The following is a 19,060-nucleotide window of genomic DNA, read 5'->3' on the forward strand; positions in this document are numbered from 1 at the left end:
TCGCTTTGTAACCGTCATAGTGTGACCTTCAGCAACTCTGTGTGCTCATCAGCAAATACTATGTGTTTATCAGCATAATCGGTGTGACCGTCAGCAAAGCTGGTGTGTGCGTCAGCAAAACCGGTGTGTTCGTCAGCAAAACTGGTGTGGCAAAATATTCTCCTCCCGAGCGCGGCGCCATCTTGGCGTTTCATAAGGCCGGTTAATCCAACCGGGTGATGGCACGCGAAATTGATCGCTCCAAGGATGCTGTACGACGCTTTCTGCGCGACCCCGACTGCTACTGCACAAAGTACAAAGGCATGAAGCCCAACGTTCTGTTGGGCTCTGCTGGTCGCCACTTCCTCCGCGAGGCTTCCAAGCAAGGGACGTCTGCAAGAATCCTCAAGACGTCCCTGGATTTGGTCAACGGCGCCTACAACACAGCGAGACAATGAAATACGAGAAGCGCAAGCACACTCCACGGCTCCAAGCAAGGCACGTCAAGGCCCGACTGAAGTACGCCCAGCCCCACCTCCGGGAGTCCACCAATTGGACTGAAATCATCTAGTCCGACGAGAAGAAGTTCAATCTCGATGGACCGGATGGGTTTCAGTCCTATTGGCATAACTTACGGAAGTAGCCTGACACCTTTTTGACACGCCAAAGGGTGGTGATGGCGTCATGGTGTGGGGCTCGTTTTCGTCGAAAGGGTTGTCGGAGTTAGCCTTCTTGGAAGGCAACAACAAGGCCGACGATTACGTCGAAACGTTGACGATATATTTGCTTCCACTTGGTCATTGCCACTACGGCCCCAGCTTTACGTTTATGCAAGATGGGGCGTCAATCCATCGTGCGAAGACCACCATGGCCTGGTTCGCGGAGAATGGGGTGGACATTTTTGACCACCCATCCTTTTCTCCCGAGCTAAATCCAACTGAAAACTTGTTGGGGGTCCTAGCACGTTCGGTGTATGCGAACGGACGTCAATTCATGACACTTCATGACCTCGTCGAGGCTATCAATCGTGCATGGGCTGGCTTGAGTCAAAGTTATCTCGACAAGTTGATTCGATCGATGCAAGACCGTTGTGTTGACGTTGTAGTAGCTAAATTGATTTGGGTCAATAACAGCGATTTGTGTTGAAAATACAATGATTTTTCAGAGGTGGCTTTAACCACCTGGCGCAGTGATTTTTCATAAAGTTCTCATTTTGACTGTATTTTCGAAGTTGTTGTGCCCATGGAGTTGGAATCCTTTTGCAATTAGCATATCAATTCGTTCATAAACGTCTGTTTATCGAATAAGGACATACGTCAATAGCAATTACAAGAAAACAGGGTGGCTTTATCCACCTGGCGCGCACTGTACATGCCTTAAATATCCTTTCGATTGGTATACAACGCACGATCTAGTGTCTGCATGACCATGTTGTCCGAAACGACAGAATTATGGGGTGGTTTTAACCTCCTGGCGCGCACTGTACTGTGCGTAGTACTGTCGTAGTACTGTCGTAGTCGTAGATGCAAATCCCCTCTCAGGGGTTTCGGGGTTTCGTGTGATGCGTGAAAAAACGTCTTTGGGTGGATTTAGATGAGAAAGGGACTGCTGAGGACTGCAAAGCCGGCCGCCACGCCGCCTTCGTTGGTGGTCGAGAGCTACATCAAATCCACATGACGGCGGGTTCTTCCGTGGACCGATATACCTTTGTGCGGAGCAAATGGCCGGCGTGCTCGTTCAGGATGGCTTTGCCTTGGTCAAACAGCGCGACACTGAACATGCCCAATTCACTGATTGTGTCGCCACTGACAGGCGTTCCATTTCGCACGAGCACCTACTCGATGCGTCAGTGTTCAAGCCACAGTTTCCAAAACCCACCGCTGGTTGCTCTTGGGGCAAAATTCGCTCCATCAAGATGTACGATTCGAGCTCAGCAGGGGTCAGCGTTGCAAACGCGTGCACGACGTCGTCGCTGCCGCCACCACGTTAGCCTTGTCGAACAGTCGGGACACTGGTACCCGTAGAGATTGTTGCCACCGCCTTCTCGCTGTGGCTTTAGCACAAATCCCTGAGGATTGGCAGCGACTAGGGCCTTGATCCTACAAGAGAGCTATAGTCCGATGCAAGCAAGACAACCATACCGGGGAAGGTCTGGCGACGCCTGCTCGAGGCCGTACAATCCTGCAAAAGACTTTTCAACCGTCACACTCTCGTCTTCGCTCAAGAATCGTCGGAGCTGCGACGGCGACGCAAGCACTTGCTGGACCTTCTTCGTCCCAGCCAAGTGGTACGTTATGTTGGGGCACTTGATCGCATGCGACCGTTCAACGACGGTGCGGCCGGTCCACTCTGTCTCACTGCGCCACGTGAGTCAGCGTGAATGAGGGTCTGATGTAGTACCTTGGGTAGTCGGTCGGCGTGTATCCTGCGCGAAAGTATGCGACGGCCACTTCCACCCCATCGATCCACAGTTGGCGCGACACTCCGCGCAGTTCCGACTTCGCCAACTACGACACGTCACCCAGCTCAAAATCATCCTTCGCCTGTAGTGGAGCATCCGCATCGGGCACATCGTCGGCCTCAACTCGTGCATGACTCAGTTCATACAGCATGCAAGCCAACGTACTTGATGGAGGGACCTGCGAAGGACCTTGATCCTGTGCGATTCCCACAGGGTGTACTCGAGCCAGCGCTGGTCGACAGAGTTGGATTCACTTGGCTGCACCACGAACACGATCACAGCCCTACCACGAATTCACTCTGAGCAAACCTCAATGAGATGCCGACGGACGTACGATGGGTTTCCATAGTGCGCGTGCGCGCGAGCGAGCGCGGCTGGAAGCGCATGCAAGGCCGGGTTTTGGGGCAAATGGATGGAAAGGTCTCCCACACAGCCGTAATACCCCGACGGGATCTCGTCTTTGTATCGCTCCAGAAGGAAACTACTCGCATGATGACATGTCAGAACTTTTCATGTGGATTACGTCGATGACAGACCGGTGCAAGTTGGACGCCAAGGAACTCATGCACGCAAAAGATGCAGAAATCGTGTTGAGTTCGACTTGCAGGATCTGTGCGGGAGTTGCATTCGTGGGGTCATCGTGCAGCATGTAGTCGGATCGGTGAATCCCAAGAGTAGCAGTTTGCACAACCCTGAGAACCTCGCGGGTCAAGAGAAGCACCACGGTTACGACACGTACCCCTCCTTCTGAACGGCTTTGGACAGCGCGACAAGTCGACGGGTGAATGCATCTTCTGCCAACACACTGTGGAGTTGCTCGTGCAACCAATCGGGGTCCGATGCGACTCGGTCGACCAGCAACGCAAATAGCGGGGAAAGGGCGATGCCCTACGAGTCCACCGGCGCTTCAGAAAGGGCATACCTTGACTTCATCACATGAATCACGCACGCGCTTACCAGTTCAAATTGCTCGCGAGGAAAGGGCACGGGAAGGAGGCAGTACGGCAGGTGGGCATATCGAAACTCGGGGGCTTGCACCAGCATGCCGTGTCCTGCGGCATACGCCGTCGCCTCCGAGAGAAAGTGCGTCACTTGGGAGGCTGTAAGGCCGAGCTTCTCTGCATGGGCAGTCGTGGGCGCCGGAGGCGGTGACTTGGAGGAAGCGATGGAAGCCAGGAGATCCGCCATTTGACCGCCAATCCCAAAAATGATCGACTCTGTTCGGATGGATTCCGCGTGATTAATATATTTGTTTAGTCTGTCATTTTGCTAGCGGAATATATATTTATACTAATTCCATAGAAAAGCATAGATGTATTAAAAATCCAATTTTCCTCGGAGCTCAAAAAAACATACATGAGATGGAGACATACATAGAGAATACTAGTACTAGTATTTCGTACTTCGAAGTAGGTGTTTTTCAGTGAAACCACAACGACCCCAACGGACGCAATGAGGAAGGTTGCCGCCGCGGCCATCGCCGTCGCCGTGATCGCAACGCTGATTCTATGGAGGCTTTCGACAACAGGAGAGTTGAAACACGTGATACATTGGGCTCAGGTGGGTCGTGGCCTACAACTCATCGCTCCTGTTGCATGGATGACGTGGGGACGTGCCGCCGTAGAACCATCAAGTTGTCGGTGGCATCGCTTACATCGCCGTGTTTGCGATATCTGTGGTGGCTTGGTACGTCAATCCCGCCTGCACTGTCTCAATTCAGCTCCTGTAGCTTACCTGCAAGTGTGTTTGAGCTCGCGGCGGGCTACATGTTTGGGTTTGGGTGGGGATGGGTTGTCGCCGTGTCAGGGAAGACACTTGGTTCTGTTGTGTCCTTTGCACTAGGTACTTCCCGTCACTGCGCAAAGAACTGATGGTGACAGCACCCTCAGGGCGGTACTACCTCCAAGGGTGGGTGCACAAGATGATGCGTCGAGGCCCGCCAATCTTCCGTGCCCTTGTGTGTTGCAATTCACATGGAGAGATTACCAAAGTGGTGCCATTTCGTAGGCTCAGCTGATGACACGCAGCGAACTCAAGTGGAAGGTTGTGATTTTGACGAGAATTGCATGGATGCCGATCGCCATCAAGAACTACGGACTCAGTGTGATTCCCGTACACGCGCTTCGCATGAACTTTTCAACTTTTCATAAGGCTCTATCTTGTAGGTGTCGTTCTCGCTGTTTTTCTGGCCCATGCTCATCGTTGGGGCAGCGTTCTCGGCCATTTCTGTGTACCTTGGGCATACAGCCACCCACGTACGCACATGTCGTTCACCACCACATCATGATGCAACATGACAGGTCACATCTATCTTGACTGGTGGCGGCGAAGAAGAAGGCGGTGGGGGAGAGCCCAAGTCGCCTCTCCACGTGACCGTTATGGTGGTTGGCGCCAGCAGTGCCTTTGCTTTGATCGGGATACTCGGCTACCATACGCGGCAACATCTTGAAGAGCTGACGAAGAATGAAAAGACGGATAGAGGGGATGTAGAGGACTCTGAGGACCAATCGCTCACGGCATCTTCGTCGATTCCAAAACGGACGACCGACGCCGTGGAACTCGCGCCAAATGCAGTCGTTTGACTCGTATTTATTTGGTCACTTGCGTCATCGTGTCTGCGAAATTTGTTGAGCGCCGTGCGGCATGTTTGCGCTTTCGAGACAGTCGAACTCTTCGAAATTCAAGCAACTTTCGGGATGATTGCCGTGTCTATCATTGCAGCCTTCTTTGGCCACAACGTCGTGGCTGCTGCCGGTTGCTTTGCGCTGGTTTTCAACCCGCTCAACAACTTCGAAGCATCCGATGCAGTTCCAAATGGTGCTCACTTCTGACGACACTAGATTTTATACTTAGTTGAAGCCATTGGTTGATCTCTAGACCGAAGCTCCTCTCGAGCAAGACGTTGATTCTCCGATACCTTGGGCTGCTCCCCACTGCTGTTTGGGCAACTGGTGCTGCTTCGGCAATATCGTTCGAGCATGCACTGGCGCTTTCGTGTTAATTTCCATCACTTGAATTGGGGAAGTTCAAGCGGCTCCATGGCTACGACGGGGGCAATGCCGGTCGATTTGACGACGCCCAGGGGGTATCTGAGCTGGTTTAGTCGAGTGCATCATGGAAATGCCCATGTAAGCCACTTTGTAACGTGCACCGACCATCACACATTTGCCGACTCGTGACCACAGCCCTCGAACGACACCAAGTTGTTCGCTTTCGACGGCTGCTGCCATTGCATCGTTGCGTCATGCTTTGCTGAGCATATATTGCTCAAAGCCCTATGGTTCATGCACCAGCCACAGCTGGACGAACTTGGCCAGTTGTCGGGGGGTGTTGGCCCGGCAACCCCCGACACAATGTCGAGGTGGCCATGTTTCGCTGCTAGGCCGATGGCACAGCGTGCTGGTTTGCGCGGTGCGTTTTTACTTTTTGAACTTGTGACGATATTCCATCGTGACCTCCAAGGACTCTTGGAGACATTTCAGACGCGTGAAATTTATTCTTGCGTACACACAATTTCTCTCTATTTGGATTGGCTATTATTCTTTGCATTTATCGTAGAAACAAATCTTGATTGGCTATTCTTCGTTAGTCCACGATTGCTATTGGCTTATTTCGAGTGTTTCCAGCGTGTGATTGGTGAATTTAATTAGGCTTTTGCAGATTCCACAGGATAAAGCTAACGATGGATGTGTCGGGGCAGGTCCAGCACCTGCACGAGATGATCAACCTCGCACATGGGGTGCTCCTGGAAGCACAAAACCTGAACCTGAAGCAGCCACTCCAGTCAAACGCAAGCCTCTTTACCTTCGCCGATATGGATGTCACCCCGAGCTCACCTTCCGTTGGCGACGTGTCCATGCTCGACGAGAAAGACGACGAGCCGACCACGTTGGCGACGTTGACCGGTGACGAAATCCAGGATTCGTTCACGAAGTTGGCGGCACTCAAATCGGCCTACATCAAACACAGTTCTGAACTCCTGGAAAGCCTCCAGCAGAAGAAAGAAGACGTCGCCAACGACAACCTGCTAGCTCGTCGAGATGCCCTACGCAAGGTGAGGTTTCTTTCCTGCATTGTCAACCTTCCTTTCACGAACTCATGAACAGGACGTGTACGAACGCAACGTTGTTCTCAAGGGTCTCATTGATCGACTCCGCAGTCTCCAAGTGTCGCTTCGCATCCTCCACGGCCGTGACGCCGTTGATGCCGCCTCGTCCGTTGCGATGGAGGAGATTTAGCGACGTCATATATATATCCACCGTGGAATAATTCTTGGATTTTATGAAATCCGGAGAATTCTGTAAAATTGTTGGAACATTCGACATGGGGTTTCCGGCGGCCAGAACTTCTCGGCCGTTATCACTCGACGAAGATGGACCTGAATCACAAGTCGAACAGGGAACGGTCATCGTCGGCCAAATGGGCAAGCGATGTGCATCTTGCCGTAGAGTACCTCAAGCGGCAGCATGACGTTGTCGAGTGGTTGGAACATGCCATGGATCGCACGTTTCCAACGCATGACCTCCAGGAGCTGCTCAAGTCGGGCATTGTCCTGCGAGAACTGGTGCGTAGGACACTCTCTGTCGTCTTTGAATATGCATAACCCTTCCGTGGAGATGGCGCACTTTGCACCAACCACCGCCACACCAAAGCCCATTGCACGAACGTACAGTGCTACGATGGCCCCGTGGAAGGAACGAGAAAACATCAGTGTGTTCCTGTCAGATTGCCGTCGGTAAGCGCAAGTTGACATCATCGACATACTTGGAACGCTCGTTGGACAGATTGGGCATGAGCGAATGCTCACTTTTTGGCACGGACGACTTGTACGAAGGCACGAACATGGTGCAGGTCGTGTTTGGGATGCAGTACATTAAGGCATGGTTTTCGGGTGGCGTTCGGTCGCCGCGATCCCCCAAGAATGCCCCCGTGGGCGTTTGGTCGTTTTCTGAGTCGCAGGTACGACGTCGATGGCTCCCTCGTACGCAGCCCATGATCACGCTTGATTCCAGGTGCAAGATGTCTTGGCGCAATTTCAAAAGCACAAGTCCCAGGAGTGCCTGCTCCAAGGTGCGCACGCGAGGACGATGCACCATGCTTACATGCAAATATTTTGCAGGATTCTTGACTCGGCAAGGTAGCAGCAATTGCAACTTGCGTCAACCCGAGCACGCCTCCGCGCATCGTTCCCAAGAAGCGGTAATCTGTACCAACGACCTCAACACGCCGGTCGACCGTGTTCAGGACCCACCACCATCGATTTTCCCCACCGAGGAAACGGAAGCATCGGTCGAGCTTGGTCCTCACTGCCACAAATTTACGTCATGCGAGCCACTCCTGGACACCGCTCCTATCAAAGTACAAGCCAACGACAACGTTCTCGCACAACCGTGCGAATCAGTCATAGCCCCCCCCACGCATCGCGACGGCGACGATGCAATGGGGACGCCTACGGAGCAGTATGTTCTTGCCACAACTCCAATTCTGACAGACCCGGCAAGTGATCAAGTCGCCGTAACTTCATCTGACATCGTCATCGTCCCGGTACGAACACCACAATCGTTGAATGTTATACGTGATTTTCAATCGTTGTAGACGCAAGAGCCAAGCAGCGAGTCAAAGGCTGCTGACGTGACCGCAGCTCCCGAAGTCGACCCGAGTGTGAACCGGCATTACGGATGTTGCTGTCGAGTCATGTGAATCGTGCACCTTGCTAATTGCAGATCAGACTGTCGCCTTGAACTAACCAACATAACACACAAGTCAGTGGAGAAATTGCTGGGCACAACAACCACGTACTCTCGAACATAGCGTGGTCGTTCTGTTTGAACGACAGCATCAAGCTCTTGAACTCGTCGAAGTCAGTACAGCTCATCAGGATGTCCACAACGTCGCCCGCAATATCGTCTACGGTGGTGTCGGAACAATCCTCGATGACGTGGGAACGATGCACCTTCATGGTCCTGAATCATCTGGCACAGTTCGTCCATGGAAAAGTCTTCGATCTCTGCTTGCAAGCGCGCTTCCAGATAGTTTTCGATCAGGAGCGTGTACTCCTTGAACAAGTCCATGTAAATGAGCTTGTTTTCACTGGCGTCGTCAAAGTATTCTGCAAACGACCCGTGGGTGACGAACGAGTCGTTGCAGCACGAGGTGGTATACCGCAATGCTTTTGGCAAAAGTCTGTCTGGAGCTGCACAAAGTCAGGGTCGATTAGAACGTCTTGCAGCACGCCCATGACTTCGTCGAGCTTGTTCTCCTCGGTGCTGCCACCGTGGAAGTCGGTGCTGATGATCTCTTCTTCGCCCAGCTCGTCATCGCCATCATCACACAGCGCAATCTCGGGCTGATTTTCTACAATGTGCAAGAAAGAGTTAGATCCGCAGCAATCACGCGCACATGGCGCGATCTTCCGACCAGACAAGTCCGACATGGCGGCAACTTGGGCGACTGTTCGGCGTGCCGTTTCGGAATGGATGGATCTTTCGTTAAAGTATGCGCCCATTCCATAAAGTACGACAACCTCCAGCGCTCTCCCTAGGTTAAATGATTAAAAAGTATCCAATTATGAGAACTATAAGTTTGGTGAGGAGTTTGAAGATCGTTGAGTCGTTTGAATGCATTATCCATGAAGAATCAAATTCCGTTACCCGTGAGTGGTGAGAAATGCAATGTGGTGAGAGATGATGGCTGTTTGGACTAAAACGTGTTTGCTGTTGGATCCTGCAACCTGATTGGTCGCTGAGGTCATTACTCATTTCACGGCCGAGGCGGCGGCACATTGCTTCGATGCGGCAGAATGGGTTCCAAGTGCCCTTCGACCTCTTCCAAGTGACGGCATGGATCTTCTTCCCGATACTGGTGGGGGGCTTCTATGCATTCTTCGTACCTTTCCTAGCCCACCACGCGGCACTTGCCACAGGGATTGTACGTACAGTCGCAACCTGGGATCACATTTCATGATTCAATTAGATTTACGGCTTCAACGGCGTTGTCATCGTTGGACTCGCGGCGATCACGACGTCCATCAACCCCGCAGACCGCAACGTGCTGCACCATGTGGACCTCCAACCGGCCCAAGTCACGGCAGATCATCTCTACTGCAACGTGTGCACGAGTTACGTGGACAAGAAGTCCCGCCATTGCCGCATATGTGAAAAGTGTGTTGCAACATTCGACCACCACTGCAAATGGCTCAACAACTGCATTGGCGAACACAACTATCGCTTTTTCTTCAGTCTCATCGTCGCCATCTTCACCTTCACAACCTTGCAACTCGCCATGGGCATCTACCTCTTCGTCCAATGCTTCAATGACCCTGCTTCCATCCTCATTCAAGGTCCGCTCCGTTTTCACCTCATGGTCCTTACCACAACCTACAGGCGCTTCCACATATGGGTGCTCGGGCAGTGCGCTTGTCAACCAACGGGGATTCTGTGAGAGGTAGAGTTTCGTCAACGTCCTTCCTTGACCATGTGGCTCCTTGTTCACAGCGCAGTCTTTCCGCTCGTGGCGATCAAGGTCATCCTTGCGATCTATTTGGCGATTCTCGTGCCTTCATTCTATCCCATCGGCCAGCTCGTATACTTCCACATCAAGTTGTGTACGTGTCCACGACAGAGCTTGAAATTTCCTCTGACTCAACGATGTGTAGATTTCCTGCAAACCACTACATACGACTACATCATCCATCAACGCCGCCGTCAATTGCATCCAGAGGTTCGAACGTTCCGCTCATGTCGACGTGAGCCTCAATCCCATGATAGGAAGGCGGTGACGACCACTTTGCGGGGTGCCATGGCTGTCGCACCGCGCCGACGCAACCTGCCCCAATTCCGTCCCCAGTCGTACCAAAGTATCTGCCATCCCTCTCGTGCTTGTCCTTCTTCCTCACTCTGACATCTGCTGCCTAGATTTACATCAACGCCGACGCTGACAGGATTTGGACGCCCGTCTTCGGCGCACGTCCACGTACAAGATGCATCGTCCCATGAAACCAAGAGCCCTGTGAGTCCGTCGCAACGTGAAGAAATGACTTACGAGCCGATCGAGACGCCCAATCATCACGGCAACAAAAAATCACAGCAGCAGAAGGCGTTCTTTGTATAATATAGATATACTCATTCGACCGTGTTGGTTTGCGCCAACGACAAGCGACCGGCGTTGTCGTCCGAGGAGAGGACCACGTGCACCTGAGACACGACTCCCCTCACTTGGGGCTTGAATTGCGCTTGATGGTTCGATTGGGGATGCTCAGCATGCACAGAATACACTGGCGCGATCGCCGTCCACGTCCCCATGTTGTACTCGTGTTCTCCCAACGTCGCACTTTCGTGAGGTCCAATCGCAACGGTCTGTCGGATCATAGCATTGCCTTCCGCGACTTGCCCGTCACTTCCAAAGACTCCGGTCACGTGAAGGGTGTGGTCCGAGTCGTTGCGCACGACGACTTGCTTGGCGTACGACGGGGGGGCGACCATCTGGCTTGCCGTTGAGATCGAAATCGAGAGTGAAGAGTGAAGAGAAAGGGCTTCTTCTTCACGTGACCTTCAATATTCGATACTTCTAATATATTATATTATCGTTGCGCGTAGCTACTAGACGAAGTGACAAAGAAATTTTTCGTATTTGGAAATATGTTCGAGATATTTCGTATTGTTATGCATGTTTTTGCTTTATTGTTATCCGGTAATTATCCGGAGTAATGATGAAAGCTGCCTGTGGTGCTCCATTCACCATGAAGGTTCCAGGTTGGGAAACTGTCCAGCGCGTGCCGCCGGCGTTCATCTCGTTGGCCATTGTGTTACTGTCTCGACAAGTGATTGACCCAGAGAACTCAGGTGGTGCAGCCATGCTTTGTAAGCTCAAGTTTCCACCATCCTCATGCATCGCGATTGTAGTCCATGTGTGGATCGCTCGAGGTCTCTTTGCCATCTCGCAACTGAGCTGCATCGGTGTTTTGGTGTATTTGTACTTCCAAGCTCGCGTACGTAGTTGTTAAGTACTCTAGTCGTGACGACGGAATCTCGGTATCTCAGGAAAACAAAGACCCTGCGACTGTCACCGTCAAAGAGGACATTGGATTTGGCCAAGAAGGCGACAAGACCGAGAAAATTACCATTGGTGAGCATGATCAACGTGCGGCGCTCAAGGATATCCAAAAGGTGCAAAAATTTCCCAGATGTCGTGTATCGCCTGACGCATGCTGACAGGTGACCCTCGGCCTTGTTGTGTCGTCATTCATTCACGTCTACTGGGGTTCGTGAAAATTCCCGTTCTAGTGTCCTCCTGCCTGTCCTCATTGCGTCTTCGCAGGATTTATCCCTCCTTTGGTGATCGGCGTCTACAACGGACCCCAAGCGCTCCTCCAAATGCCTATTGTACGCATTATGAGCCCTCTTCGACGTCGATAGTCTCATCCTGCATACAGGTGCGCGTCTTGTTGCGTGGGGAAAAGGCTTGGGGCAAGCTCCAACGTCCGTGGGCGGAACCCGTTGCTGCCTTCGGAAAGCGCTTCGAGGCATGGAATGACACGATCACGTCCGCCTTCACCGCCGACAACAACCCGAACAAGAAGCCGAAAAAGGAAAAGAAGGAAAAGAAGAAACGCTTTTAAACCATCCAAGGAAATTCCTCGCATGGCTTCACATGTTGTACTCTGAGCTATCTTCAAAATCCCGCGAGATTTTCTTCAAAACGAGCTGTTTTCGTTGGAATGCTAGTTCAAGTGCAACAGAATGTACTGAGGAATTCCTCATGGTGTTGTCCCGAGCAATTTTGAAAGAATTTCATGTTATATATTGATACGTTTCCTGTTTTTGATGTATCTTTCGATAAAGTTGCGCGCGCGACGGCTGAAACGCCTTGTTGGACGGGACATTTTCGAATTTCACGCGGGATGGACACACGAACCGCGCATCTCACTGCCGGTACCGTTCTCCTTTCCGCGGCACTGTGTGTTCTGGGGCTATGCGCTCTTCGTCATGTTAGGAATCCATACATGCACATGCGACAGATGCAAGCGCTGTTTGTGCGCCTCGACGTCGGCTTTGCACTCTACGTGCTTTTGTTCTACACCCGCGTGATCTTCATCGAAGATCCTGTCTTTGAACCAATATCCCAATGTCTGTTCTCAATACTTGAGGGTGTCACGATCTTCACGTTTTTCAACATGATGCTCCTCCTTGTGGGCGGTACCGCGGCCGCCGTTGGCCACATGAAACAAAACAACGACGAAACGAACGACAACTGGCTGTTATCGCCGTGCAAGATAACCCTGGATCGATTCCGAAGTCGAATTATTGTGTTTGTAATTCTGAAGCCAATCTTGGCGGCGGTGGACGGGTGGGCCGTCAACCAACAAGCGCGTAACCCGCTTACCGATTCATATCGCATTGTGCATTCAGCGCTTGCCGTCGTGATGGTGACTCTCACGGTGCTGACGTTTCTCGGAGTTCTTCGAACGTACAAGGAGCTGAAGGCGCATATCTCTGGCTCGTTCAAACTCACGGCCAAGTTCCTCGTGGTGAAGGGCATGCTTCTCCTCTCGACCCTTCAATGGTCCCTCGCCAACGCCATCGTCCGCCATTGGACCACTTCCGAACTCTACATGTACTCGACGATCTGTGTGGCTGAGTCGTTGCTTCTCGCAGTTGTGTACTTCTTCGTCTTTACGGCTCAAGAACCTGATGTTCCCCATCTCGACTCGGACGCCGCGCCATTTCGAGTTGCGTCAGCTTTCGCCGTCTGGGACTTATTCGAGTACCCTGTGGGAAAGGATGTCACGTACGCAGCTGCACTGTGAATTTACCAAGCGCTTCAAGATCGCCGCCGTGCGACCTCGGGGTACCTTTGAACTACTTGCCACCGTAGAGCTCCAAAACCTAAAGTAAAAGCGGTCCGCGAAAAGAAATCAAAAAAACTATCGACTCTATTGCGATCGAGGTTTGATAAAGAAGTTTGTCGCGTGGGGGTACAGCAGCGCGACCACAGAACCAAGCGCTGTGAAGGAAACGGGGGTTGTGCAAGGAAGCGGAGGCACTTGGACACGTCGCGTGGTCGTTCTAGTCAAAGGAGCCCACGTCGGCGCTTTGGGCAGCGTGGCCTGCACTGCGCACCACAACTCGGTGGGCTCGTCTTCCAAAATACGAGTGATGGGCGCGCGAAATCCAGGTCCTGCGGCCGACGTCGTAGCCAGACCAGGAGCGACGTTTCCAGAGCACTCCTGGTACACCATCGACACGTACGTGAGCACCGACTTTTCGTCAACGTTGCCTCGGAGATCTTCAGGGTTGAGCAAGGCGGGGATTTGAAAGTGCTTTTCAAGCAGACCAAAAGCAGTCGCGAGGTTTTCGACAGGCGACGATTGCTCGGTGAAGGCAACGACGTCCGGCAGCAACTCGGCGTTTAGCGCATGGACGAGGTAACAAAACGCGGCGCCATTGCTCCAGTTGTTTGTGAAATTGCTCACGCGAAAGTGAAATGGTTCAAATAGGCGATTGCACCACAGCAGCAGCCCTACCACGAACAACAGGTCGAGCCAAGCAATGCCAGCGAGCAAGCCAAACCCACACACCTTCCTTGCCAGACACACCGTCCACAGCAATATCCCCCACTTGGTAGTGCTTGATAATTGTCCACATCAGGCTACGAAGGAGGCAGTCACGTGCGTCAAGGCGCGGCGGGCACGTACCCGAGAATAAGCTTGTTGTTGCCGTCCAAAATGTCACTTGATCCGATATTCGTCACCATCACATTTCCCTTGGCAAGAAACCCGAACACCATGTTCAGGTTCTCCAGTTTGTGAATGCGGAGCCGCGGTTCCTTTGTGAATTTCTGGCAAAAACGACCACCCATCATCCTTTCATTCCATGCAAACTCAAGTGTACCGATGGAAACGGCGCTTCCGTGAGCGCTTCCAGCAACGCAATCAAGACCAGTCCGTCGCTTAAGTCCGTGTACAAGTCATCAATGCCCTTGCCTGCTGGCAAGAACGAATTGGCCCACTACAGCGACGTCGGCCCACAGACCGACCTGTCACAACAGCAAGGAAGATGCCGTCCTACCCTCGTAAAAGCCTTCTTCTGCACGTCGATCCAGAGCTCGTCGCCCGCCTGGATGTTGCTCGGTCGGCGCTGCATCTGCGGCGCCTGGAAGCTCATGCTGCAACAAAAACACGACCAGCTGGTGCCCAACATCACATCCAATCACGGCCAAGGACCCATCCACAGTACTGGATAAATCCTACGGCGGCTTGCATCCACCGGCACACCGCCGCGGAAGGAACAAGGAAAGCCGAGCACGTCGAAGCGCGGCGCCCTCCACGGAAGTACTAGGAATTAGCTGCATCTAGAGAACTCGTCGCGGCCTCGAGCGATTCCAAGTGAACGTGGCGCTGTCGCTGCAGCAAGACAGCTTGATCTCCAAGGCTGTGGGCTTCCCTCGCCGCCATCTCGAACACGTGCTCGACGTCGAACATGCCTACGCAGCACATGACGCCGATTGCATTATTACTCCACCGCCGAAGTGTACCTGCTTCCACGTGCCGCAGCTGGGCGGTGAATTGCATGTAATCTTTGGTTTTCAGGAGCAGCGGTGCCGCCAAGCGCAAGTGCTACGCCACCCCCGTCAACACCAAGTCGTTTGTTTGCGCTCGTACCGCCAGCACGAGCGCAAACACTGCCGACGCTGCGTCCTGTGCGATCAAGCAATCCAAAACTCGATACGTCGTTCGCGACGGAAACTACAAGACTTGTCGACGAGATCCGATGTGGTCAAGACTTACCGTCTGGCAAAAGAGCGGTAGCAGCCACTGGGCGACCAAAATGTCCATAGGCGTGTTCAGAGCGAGGCAATGGTGGTGCAGGCGAGGGAGCCGCGCTTGTAGCAACGCTTCAAACACGGATCCGTCGACAAGGACTCCAGCTAAATTTGGCTTGTAATACCTACCACGACCCGATCAAGCTCTCGCCGCGATTCATTTCACACGAAAGGGTTGGTCCATTACGCTAGAAACTTGTGCCCGCACAGCGCCACCAACACCCAAAACGCCCGGACTTCCGGTAAGATGGCCAAAAGTCGTGCAGCGATGTAATTCATGCTCTAGTGGCAACCACCTTGTCGACGTGCGCCGCCACGAAGGGTCGACGGTACCTGGCAGTATCTGATGCTGCGGCAGTGCACTGCAAAGGCCAAGAGCACGCGTTCCAGCGCAGCTTGGATCGTGTCCATGGCGGCTTGGTCAGAAAACGTCCGCCTCACGTCAGCAAGAACGAGCTCCTTGTCGACACACCCATCGCTACAAAGGTTTCGGTTGGCGTGTCGCGTTGCAGTGGAGATCTGCCAACCTTTGGGACTCGAGGTCGGTGTAATACGTTGGGGGATGAGCTGCCGCGAGTGCAGAAGCTCCTGGAGTGTCGTGTCAGAGATCGATCAGCATATCTCGGTTCCATCTACCGCTCACGATGAAGTAAATCTGCGCTCGAAACTCGTCAGGAATGCCATGCCACGACAGATCTTGAATTCTCCGTCGAACGTCGTCGTCCAGCGGGCCGTCGTCGGCGCCGATCTCCCCCATCAGCGTCGATCTGAACCGGTGGCCCTACAACCGCCTGCGTGACGTCGGGATGGCAGCAAGCTCGATTCGCACAATCCAAAACCGTACCGCTCGATCTAGGTCGAACGTCGTGGTCCATCTTCGCATGCGGGCAGGTGCCAAACAGTCCGTCTCCAACTGGTGGGCAACGACGTAGCGTTTCGCATGGCCCGATGGAATGTAAAACCCAAAGGGATCTTGTGCTGGCGTAACGGGGATTGGGATGTCGTTCGTGATCACGAGCGCTTCTCCACCATCCATTTCATCCGAGAACGACAAGTTTATCCATTGCACACCCGACTGCAACAGGCTGCACGAAAAGGACGTGACGAGCGACGTCGCCATCGCTGCGTTGTCCACCACAAACACATCGACCGTCATGACGGGAAAGACATCCTGCGCGTCAAACTCAGCCAACGCACTGGACTCTGACGCGATACCAAGACGGGCACGTGGCAGTCAAACTTTGGATGGCGAAAGCTCTGCGCGTCCAGCGCAAACCGCTCTTGCAACGTGCCAAGCTTGCTCCTGAAAGACATGCCCTGCAACATAGTTCCGTCGTCAAGTATCGCTTTTGGTAGAATCGCGCACGGACCGGCGCAACGTTGAGCACGACGTAGTGCCGTTGGGCCGCCGCAAGCGCCGGCAAATGCCGTAACTCGACGACATGGACGTGGTTGAATCCCTCTTGGATCGTGTCGGTGTGCAGCGTACGAACCGAGGCCTTTCCAAACGACGACGACCCATTTGCATTGACCGCTCGAAGGCGCAACGTGTAGTCGGTCTGGGGAACGCAGTGCGGAATGACGCATTGCTACAACGACACCTCAGACGTTCCGCAGATGCTTTGAGTGCTGGCATGGTTGCCGAACCGTAGCCGAAGCATCCAATCGAACGTGAAAGACGTCCCAAGCCCCCAGGAACCCCTTGGCGAATTCCAGCTCAAAGTGCTGTAGTTTGGTCCACCTACCAAACGTTCTCAGCGGATGCCAAGCATGGCGTGTTTACCTCAAATCTAGCGCAGTCGGCGAGGGGTCATGCCTCCATTGCACATGAATGGCGCCCAACTCGGGCAGCTTCCTCTCGACACGTCAACTACGAACGATTGCAGCAGCATCCTTACCGACGTCGCGACGATGTTATGTGGAGGTGGCGGCAAAGCACTCACGTCTGTCAGAAATTGGTGCAAGTCGGCGTGATGCGGCGGCACCTACACAACCTCAGCAACGGTTGAACAGTGTGTGTGCCACGAACAAGATCCTTGGCCATTTGTGCTTGCACGTTGACACGTGTCGGCAAGACGAGCGTGTGAAACACGAGCCACTGGCACAGCTCGACATGGCCGTGCTTGGCAGCGTAGTGGAGGCATGTGCATTGGTTGCTGTCCACCTAGACAAGACACTGTGCCGACGCATGTGGATGCCGTTGTCCATTACTAAGGTCGGATCGACATGGCACTCCCGAATCAAGTACACTGCCGTTTCCAAGTGCCCATGGTACGCTGCAAAGTGCAAGCCACTCTTGCCATCGTGGCTCGTCCGCGTGGGTGTGGTTCCGATCGCCATCAACCTGGAGGCTCTCAAGTTGAGCTCTACGTTTTTGTACAGCGGGCGTACCATTTTAGCACGTCCAGATGGCCATGGCCCGCCGCAAGATGCACGCATGTTATGCCTCGGTCATCTCCCGCCGCCACCGCTTCGGGATACGCCTCGTGTACCTGTGTGCAGCGCCATGGCAATCGAGTCCACTTTCAACATCCAAATCAACGCACTTGCATGCAGATGTCGAGATGGCCGCCAGAGATCGCATCGTGTAGCGGCAGCCGCCCGTGGAGGTTCCGCTCTTGAGCCAACGTCTTGCCACAACTTCGTCGAAGCAGCCATTTGGTCGCGTTTGCTTGTTTGTAACGTGCGGAAAAGTGCAGCATGTTTCGATGGTCCGATGGATATTTCCACGTGAAATCGATCTGCGTTTGCAGCTCCAATAACGTGAGGAACCGACCGTGCTGAATTGCGTTGAACACACGAAAGGCCACGCTAGGTGGCGCTGGTGGTTGACTGGGGCTCTGCTGGACGGCTTGAGGCGACGACGTTGCGCTCCTGTGCATGAAGCGTAGCTGCACGGGTCGCCCCACGGATTGAATCCTGCAACTCCATGTCGTCATGCGAGTCAAGGTGCCGAAGCGAAGGGCGACGTACATGTCTAGTGTCTCCAAGTACGACATGTTGTACACGTCGATCTCGTTGATGTGCGTCAAGATCTGGCCTGAATGGAGCTTGCTGCGGAAACCGCATAACTGGTTGTAGTCACCGTGAGAAGCGCCACGTACGATGAGTCTGCAATGGTGGTTTCGTTGTAGAACGCTGCTGCTCCTGGCATTCCATTCGGAAGGACAGGAAAGTCGTGGATACTGACGGGGTAATGGGGATGTGCGCTGGGAGTGAAGCCAAGGCCTAGGAAGCCAGGCCCAAAATGAACCACGATGGGATGTGGCCTGGACGCCGTAGTCTGCGTCAGAAGCGGGATCGCTTCGAGCATCGTGTCGACGCGCTGCCACAGGTCCTGCATCATGGCGTTAGCTCGGCTAGTCGCCCTGGAGCACCTTGATGTAGGTCTTCGACGCCATGTCCATGCCGATTCTACCAAATTTGGTCCAAGATACGAGTATCCGGATGAAGCTGGATATTCGACAGGGGTTTCGGGGTTGGTCGTTTAGTTGTCTTGGGTGGGGATCCAAACGAATGCCGTCTGGCGGTGAAGATTCACTGGTGTTGGAGCTCATTTGTGATGTGTATTTCGCGAAGCTCTGGGAAGGCACTTGAACATCGTTTCGGCCAACGAACCATCCCTTGCGTGCTCTGAAGCGGTGCTCATTCCATTGCACAACGACCACGGACTTCCACATCAGCCATGATATCTCGCTGCATTGCCAAATACACCCTCGGATCCAATAAGGTTGCGCGACTTTCAGGAGGGTTGACATGATTCATCATTAAATTTGTATGCGACTTCAGGCACAGTTTTCG

The 19,060-nt window shown here is 53.3% G+C and overlaps 11 protein-coding genes across 14 annotated transcripts; 6 read left to right on the forward strand and 5 right to left on the reverse strand.

Annotated features, from left to right (window-relative positions):
* Positions 1-1,437: 1,437 nt before the first annotated feature.
* On the reverse strand, positions 1,438-3,645 carry H310_14815 (glutathione synthetase). The gene is made up of 11 exons (XM_008882746.1): positions 3,398-3,645; positions 3,180-3,328; positions 2,977-3,132; positions 2,775-2,921; positions 2,606-2,723; positions 2,380-2,486; positions 2,121-2,336; positions 1,998-2,078; positions 1,858-1,951; positions 1,685-1,813; positions 1,438-1,637 (listed from the first exon to the last, which is right to left on the reverse strand). Exons 1-11 carry the CDS (start codon positions 3,626-3,628, stop codon positions 1,569-1,571), a joined length of 1,497 nt encoding a protein of 498 aa, XP_008880968.1. The 5' UTR covers positions 3,629-3,645; the 3' UTR covers positions 1,438-1,568.
* A 213-nt stretch (positions 3,646-3,858) lies between these two features.
* H310_14816 (hypothetical protein) lies at positions 3,859-5,135 on the forward strand. The gene is made up of 7 exons (XM_008882747.1): positions 3,859-4,000; positions 4,065-4,126; positions 4,170-4,282; positions 4,330-4,397; positions 4,448-4,552; positions 4,606-4,695; positions 4,741-5,135. Exons 1-7 carry the CDS (start codon positions 3,893-3,895, stop codon positions 5,020-5,022), a joined length of 828 nt encoding a protein of 275 aa, XP_008880969.1. The 5' UTR covers positions 3,859-3,892; the 3' UTR covers positions 5,023-5,135.
* Positions 5,136-6,105: 970 nt separating this feature from the next.
* On the forward strand, positions 6,106-6,751 carry H310_14817 (hypothetical protein). The gene is made up of 2 exons (XM_008882748.1): positions 6,106-6,494; positions 6,547-6,751. Exons 1-2 carry the CDS (start codon positions 6,123-6,125, stop codon positions 6,676-6,678), a joined length of 504 nt encoding a protein of 167 aa, XP_008880970.1. The 5' UTR covers positions 6,106-6,122; the 3' UTR covers positions 6,679-6,751.
* H310_14818 lies at positions 6,752-8,214 on the forward strand. Of its 2 annotated transcripts, XM_008882749.1 has the most exons (6): positions 6,752-7,004; positions 7,057-7,175; positions 7,225-7,399; positions 7,453-7,510; positions 7,560-7,984; positions 8,036-8,214. In XM_008882749.1, exons 1-6 carry the CDS (start codon positions 6,813-6,815, stop codon positions 8,138-8,140), a joined length of 1,074 nt encoding a protein of 357 aa, XP_008880971.1. In that variant the 5' UTR covers positions 6,752-6,812; the 3' UTR covers positions 8,141-8,214. The 2 variants fall into 2 exon arrangements, with proteins under 2 accessions (XP_008880971.1, XP_008880972.1); XM_008882750.1 differs by having other exon boundaries at positions 7,560-8,214.
* On the reverse strand, positions 7,963-8,914 carry H310_14819 (hypothetical protein). Its single transcript, XM_008882751.1, has 5 exons — positions 8,858-8,914; positions 8,603-8,794; positions 8,394-8,549; positions 8,240-8,347; positions 7,963-8,182 (listed from the first exon to the last, which is right to left on the reverse strand). Exons 1-5 carry the CDS (start codon positions 8,871-8,873, stop codon positions 8,154-8,156), a joined length of 501 nt encoding a protein of 166 aa, XP_008880973.1. The 5' UTR covers positions 8,874-8,914; the 3' UTR covers positions 7,963-8,153.
* Positions 8,915-9,203: 289 nt separating this feature from the next.
* On the forward strand, positions 9,204-10,948 carry H310_14820. 2 transcript variants are annotated; one of them, XM_008882752.1, is made up of 7 exons: positions 9,204-9,367; positions 9,413-9,779; positions 9,823-9,883; positions 9,934-10,043; positions 10,095-10,159; positions 10,207-10,295; positions 10,354-10,948. In XM_008882752.1, exons 1-7 carry the CDS (start codon positions 9,230-9,232, stop codon positions 10,547-10,549), a joined length of 1,026 nt encoding a protein of 341 aa, XP_008880974.1. In that variant the 5' UTR covers positions 9,204-9,229; the 3' UTR covers positions 10,550-10,948. The 2 variants fall into 2 exon arrangements, with proteins under 2 accessions (XP_008880974.1, XP_008880975.1); XM_008882753.1 differs by lacking the exons at positions 10,207-10,295; positions 10,354-10,948 and having other exon boundaries at positions 9,939-10,043; positions 10,095-10,195.
* Positions 10,520-10,957, reverse strand: H310_14821 (hypothetical protein). Its single transcript, XM_008882754.1, has one exon. The coding sequence runs from the start codon at positions 10,918-10,920 to the stop codon at positions 10,561-10,563; it is 360 nt and encodes a 119-aa protein (XP_008880976.1). The 5' UTR covers positions 10,921-10,957; the 3' UTR covers positions 10,520-10,560.
* Positions 10,958-11,151: 194 nt separating this feature from the next.
* On the forward strand, positions 11,152-12,275 carry H310_14822 (hypothetical protein). Its single transcript, XM_008882755.1, has 6 exons — positions 11,152-11,280; positions 11,341-11,426; positions 11,479-11,604; positions 11,653-11,698; positions 11,756-11,820; positions 11,871-12,275. The coding sequence occupies exons 1-6, from the start codon at positions 11,178-11,180 to the stop codon at positions 12,054-12,056; spliced, it is 612 nt and encodes a 203-aa protein (XP_008880977.1). The 5' UTR covers positions 11,152-11,177; the 3' UTR covers positions 12,057-12,275.
* Positions 12,276-12,332: 57 nt separating this feature from the next.
* H310_14823 lies at positions 12,333-14,445 on the forward strand. Of its 2 annotated transcripts, XM_008882757.1 has the most exons (3): positions 12,333-13,682; positions 13,730-13,862; positions 13,935-14,445. In XM_008882757.1, exon 1 carries the CDS (start codon positions 12,339-12,341, stop codon positions 13,242-13,244), a length of 906 nt encoding a protein of 301 aa, XP_008880979.1. In that variant the 5' UTR covers positions 12,333-12,338; the 3' UTR covers positions 13,245-13,682; positions 13,730-13,862; positions 13,935-14,445. The 2 variants fall into 2 exon arrangements, with proteins under 2 accessions (XP_008880979.1, XP_008880978.1); XM_008882756.1 differs by having other exon boundaries at positions 12,333-13,862.
* On the reverse strand, positions 13,371-14,637 carry H310_14824 (hypothetical protein; the record flags this gene model as incomplete). Its single annotated transcript, XM_008882758.1, has 5 exons — positions 13,371-13,957; positions 14,016-14,086; positions 14,133-14,275; positions 14,329-14,445; positions 14,506-14,637. The coding sequence occupies 5 exons, from the start codon at positions 14,635-14,637 to the stop codon at positions 13,371-13,373; spliced, it is 1,050 nt and encodes a 349-aa protein (XP_008880980.1).
* Positions 14,638-14,771: 134 nt separating this feature from the next.
* Positions 14,772-18,666, reverse strand: H310_14825 (hypothetical protein; the record flags this gene model as incomplete). The annotated part of the gene is made up of 21 exons (XM_008882759.1): positions 14,772-14,920; positions 14,972-15,053; positions 15,099-15,182; positions 15,225-15,384; positions 15,447-15,541; positions 15,593-15,737; positions 15,787-15,847; positions 15,896-16,040; positions 16,104-16,430; positions 16,475-16,576; positions 16,630-16,848; positions 16,907-17,000; positions 17,043-17,110; positions 17,158-17,244; positions 17,289-17,423; positions 17,471-17,603; positions 17,651-17,751; positions 17,806-18,178; positions 18,233-18,313; positions 18,364-18,596; positions 18,637-18,666. The coding sequence occupies 21 exons, from the start codon at positions 18,664-18,666 to the stop codon at positions 14,772-14,774; spliced, it is 2,904 nt and encodes a 967-aa protein (XP_008880981.1).
* Positions 18,667-19,060: the final 394 nt, after the last annotated feature.

The sequence above is a fragment of the Aphanomyces invadans genome (genome assembly GCF_000520115.1).
Source record: "Aphanomyces invadans strain NJM9701 unplaced genomic scaffold supercont1.92, whole genome shotgun sequence".
Lineage (NCBI taxonomy): Eukaryota > Oomycota > Saprolegniomycetes > Saprolegniales > Verrucalvaceae > Aphanomyces > Aphanomyces invadans.

What these genes read in the sequence shown, in the direction of transcription:
- H310_14820 (XM_008882752.1), top strand. Translation starts at nt 9,230, where the DNA reads ATGCGGCAGAATGGGTTCCAAGTGCCCTTCGACCTCTTCCAAGTGACG. An exon ending in CGGCACTTGCCACAGGGATT is followed by an intron (nt 9,368 to 9,412) that starts GTACGTACAGTC and finishes TGATTCAATTAG; the next exon opens with ATTTACGGCTTCAACGGCGT. An exon ending in CAACGGGGATTCTGTGAGAG is followed by an intron (nt 9,884 to 9,933) that starts GTAGAGTTTCGT and finishes CCTTGTTCACAG; the next exon opens with CGCAGTCTTTCCGCTCGTGG.
- H310_14815 (XM_008882746.1), bottom strand. Translation starts at nt 3,628, where the DNA reads ATGGCGGATCTCCTGGCTTCCATCGCTTCCTCCAAGTCACCGCCTCCG. An exon ending in ACGCCGACCGACTACCCAAG is followed by an intron (nt 2,337 to 2,379) that starts GTACTACATCAG and finishes CACGTGGCGCAG; the next exon opens with TGAGACAGAGTGGACCGGCC. An exon ending in GGTGGCAACAATCTCTACGG is followed by an intron (nt 1,952 to 1,997) that starts GTACCAGTGTCC and finishes TGGTGGCGGCAG; the next exon opens with CGACGACGTCGTGCACGCGT.
- H310_14823 (XM_008882756.1), top strand. Translation starts at nt 12,339, where the DNA reads ATGGACACACGAACCGCGCATCTCACTGCCGGTACCGTTCTCCTTTCC.
- H310_14816 (XM_008882747.1), top strand. Translation starts at nt 3,893, where the DNA reads ATGAGGAAGGTTGCCGCCGCGGCCATCGCCGTCGCCGTGATCGCAACG. An exon ending in GCGATATCTGTGGTGGCTTG is followed by an intron (nt 4,127 to 4,169) that starts GTACGTCAATCC and finishes CAGCTCCTGTAG; the next exon opens with CTTACCTGCAAGTGTGTTTG. An exon ending in ACGGACTCAGTGTGATTCCC is followed by an intron (nt 4,553 to 4,605) that starts GTACACGCGCTT and finishes TCTATCTTGTAG; the next exon opens with GTGTCGTTCTCGCTGTTTTT.
- H310_14821 (XM_008882754.1), bottom strand. Translation starts at nt 10,920, where the DNA reads ATGGTCGCCCCCCCGTCGTACGCCAAGCAAGTCGTCGTGCGCAACGAC.
- H310_14822 (XM_008882755.1), top strand. Translation starts at nt 11,178, where the DNA reads ATGAAGGTTCCAGGTTGGGAAACTGTCCAGCGCGTGCCGCCGGCGTTC. An exon ending in ATTTGTACTTCCAAGCTCGC is followed by an intron (nt 11,427 to 11,478) that starts GTACGTAGTTGT and finishes TCGGTATCTCAG; the next exon opens with GAAAACAAAGACCCTGCGAC. An exon ending in ATTCATTCACGTCTACTGGG is followed by an intron (nt 11,699 to 11,755) that starts GTTCGTGAAAAT and finishes GCGTCTTCGCAG; the next exon opens with GATTTATCCCTCCTTTGGTG.
- H310_14817 (XM_008882748.1), top strand. Translation starts at nt 6,123, where the DNA reads ATGGATGTGTCGGGGCAGGTCCAGCACCTGCACGAGATGATCAACCTC. An exon ending in GTCGAGATGCCCTACGCAAG is followed by an intron (nt 6,495 to 6,546) that starts GTGAGGTTTCTT and finishes ACTCATGAACAG; the next exon opens with GACGTGTACGAACGCAACGT.
- H310_14819 (XM_008882751.1), bottom strand. An exon ending in CTTTTGCCAAAAGCATTGCG is followed by an intron (nt 8,550 to 8,602) that starts GTATACCACCTC and finishes GGTCGTTTGCAG; the next exon opens with AATACTTTGACGACGCCAGT. An exon ending in GATGATTCAGGACCATGAAG is followed by an intron (nt 8,348 to 8,393) that starts GTGCATCGTTCC and finishes ACACCACCGTAG; the next exon opens with ACGATATTGCGGGCGACGTT.
- H310_14818 (XM_008882749.1), top strand. Translation starts at nt 6,813, where the DNA reads ATGGACCTGAATCACAAGTCGAACAGGGAACGGTCATCGTCGGCCAAA. An exon ending in GGTCGTTTTCTGAGTCGCAG is followed by an intron (nt 7,400 to 7,452) that starts GTACGACGTCGA and finishes GCTTGATTCCAG; the next exon opens with GTGCAAGATGTCTTGGCGCA. An exon ending in CCAGGAGTGCCTGCTCCAAG is followed by an intron (nt 7,511 to 7,559) that starts GTGCGCACGCGA and finishes AATATTTTGCAG; the next exon opens with GATTCTTGACTCGGCAAGGT.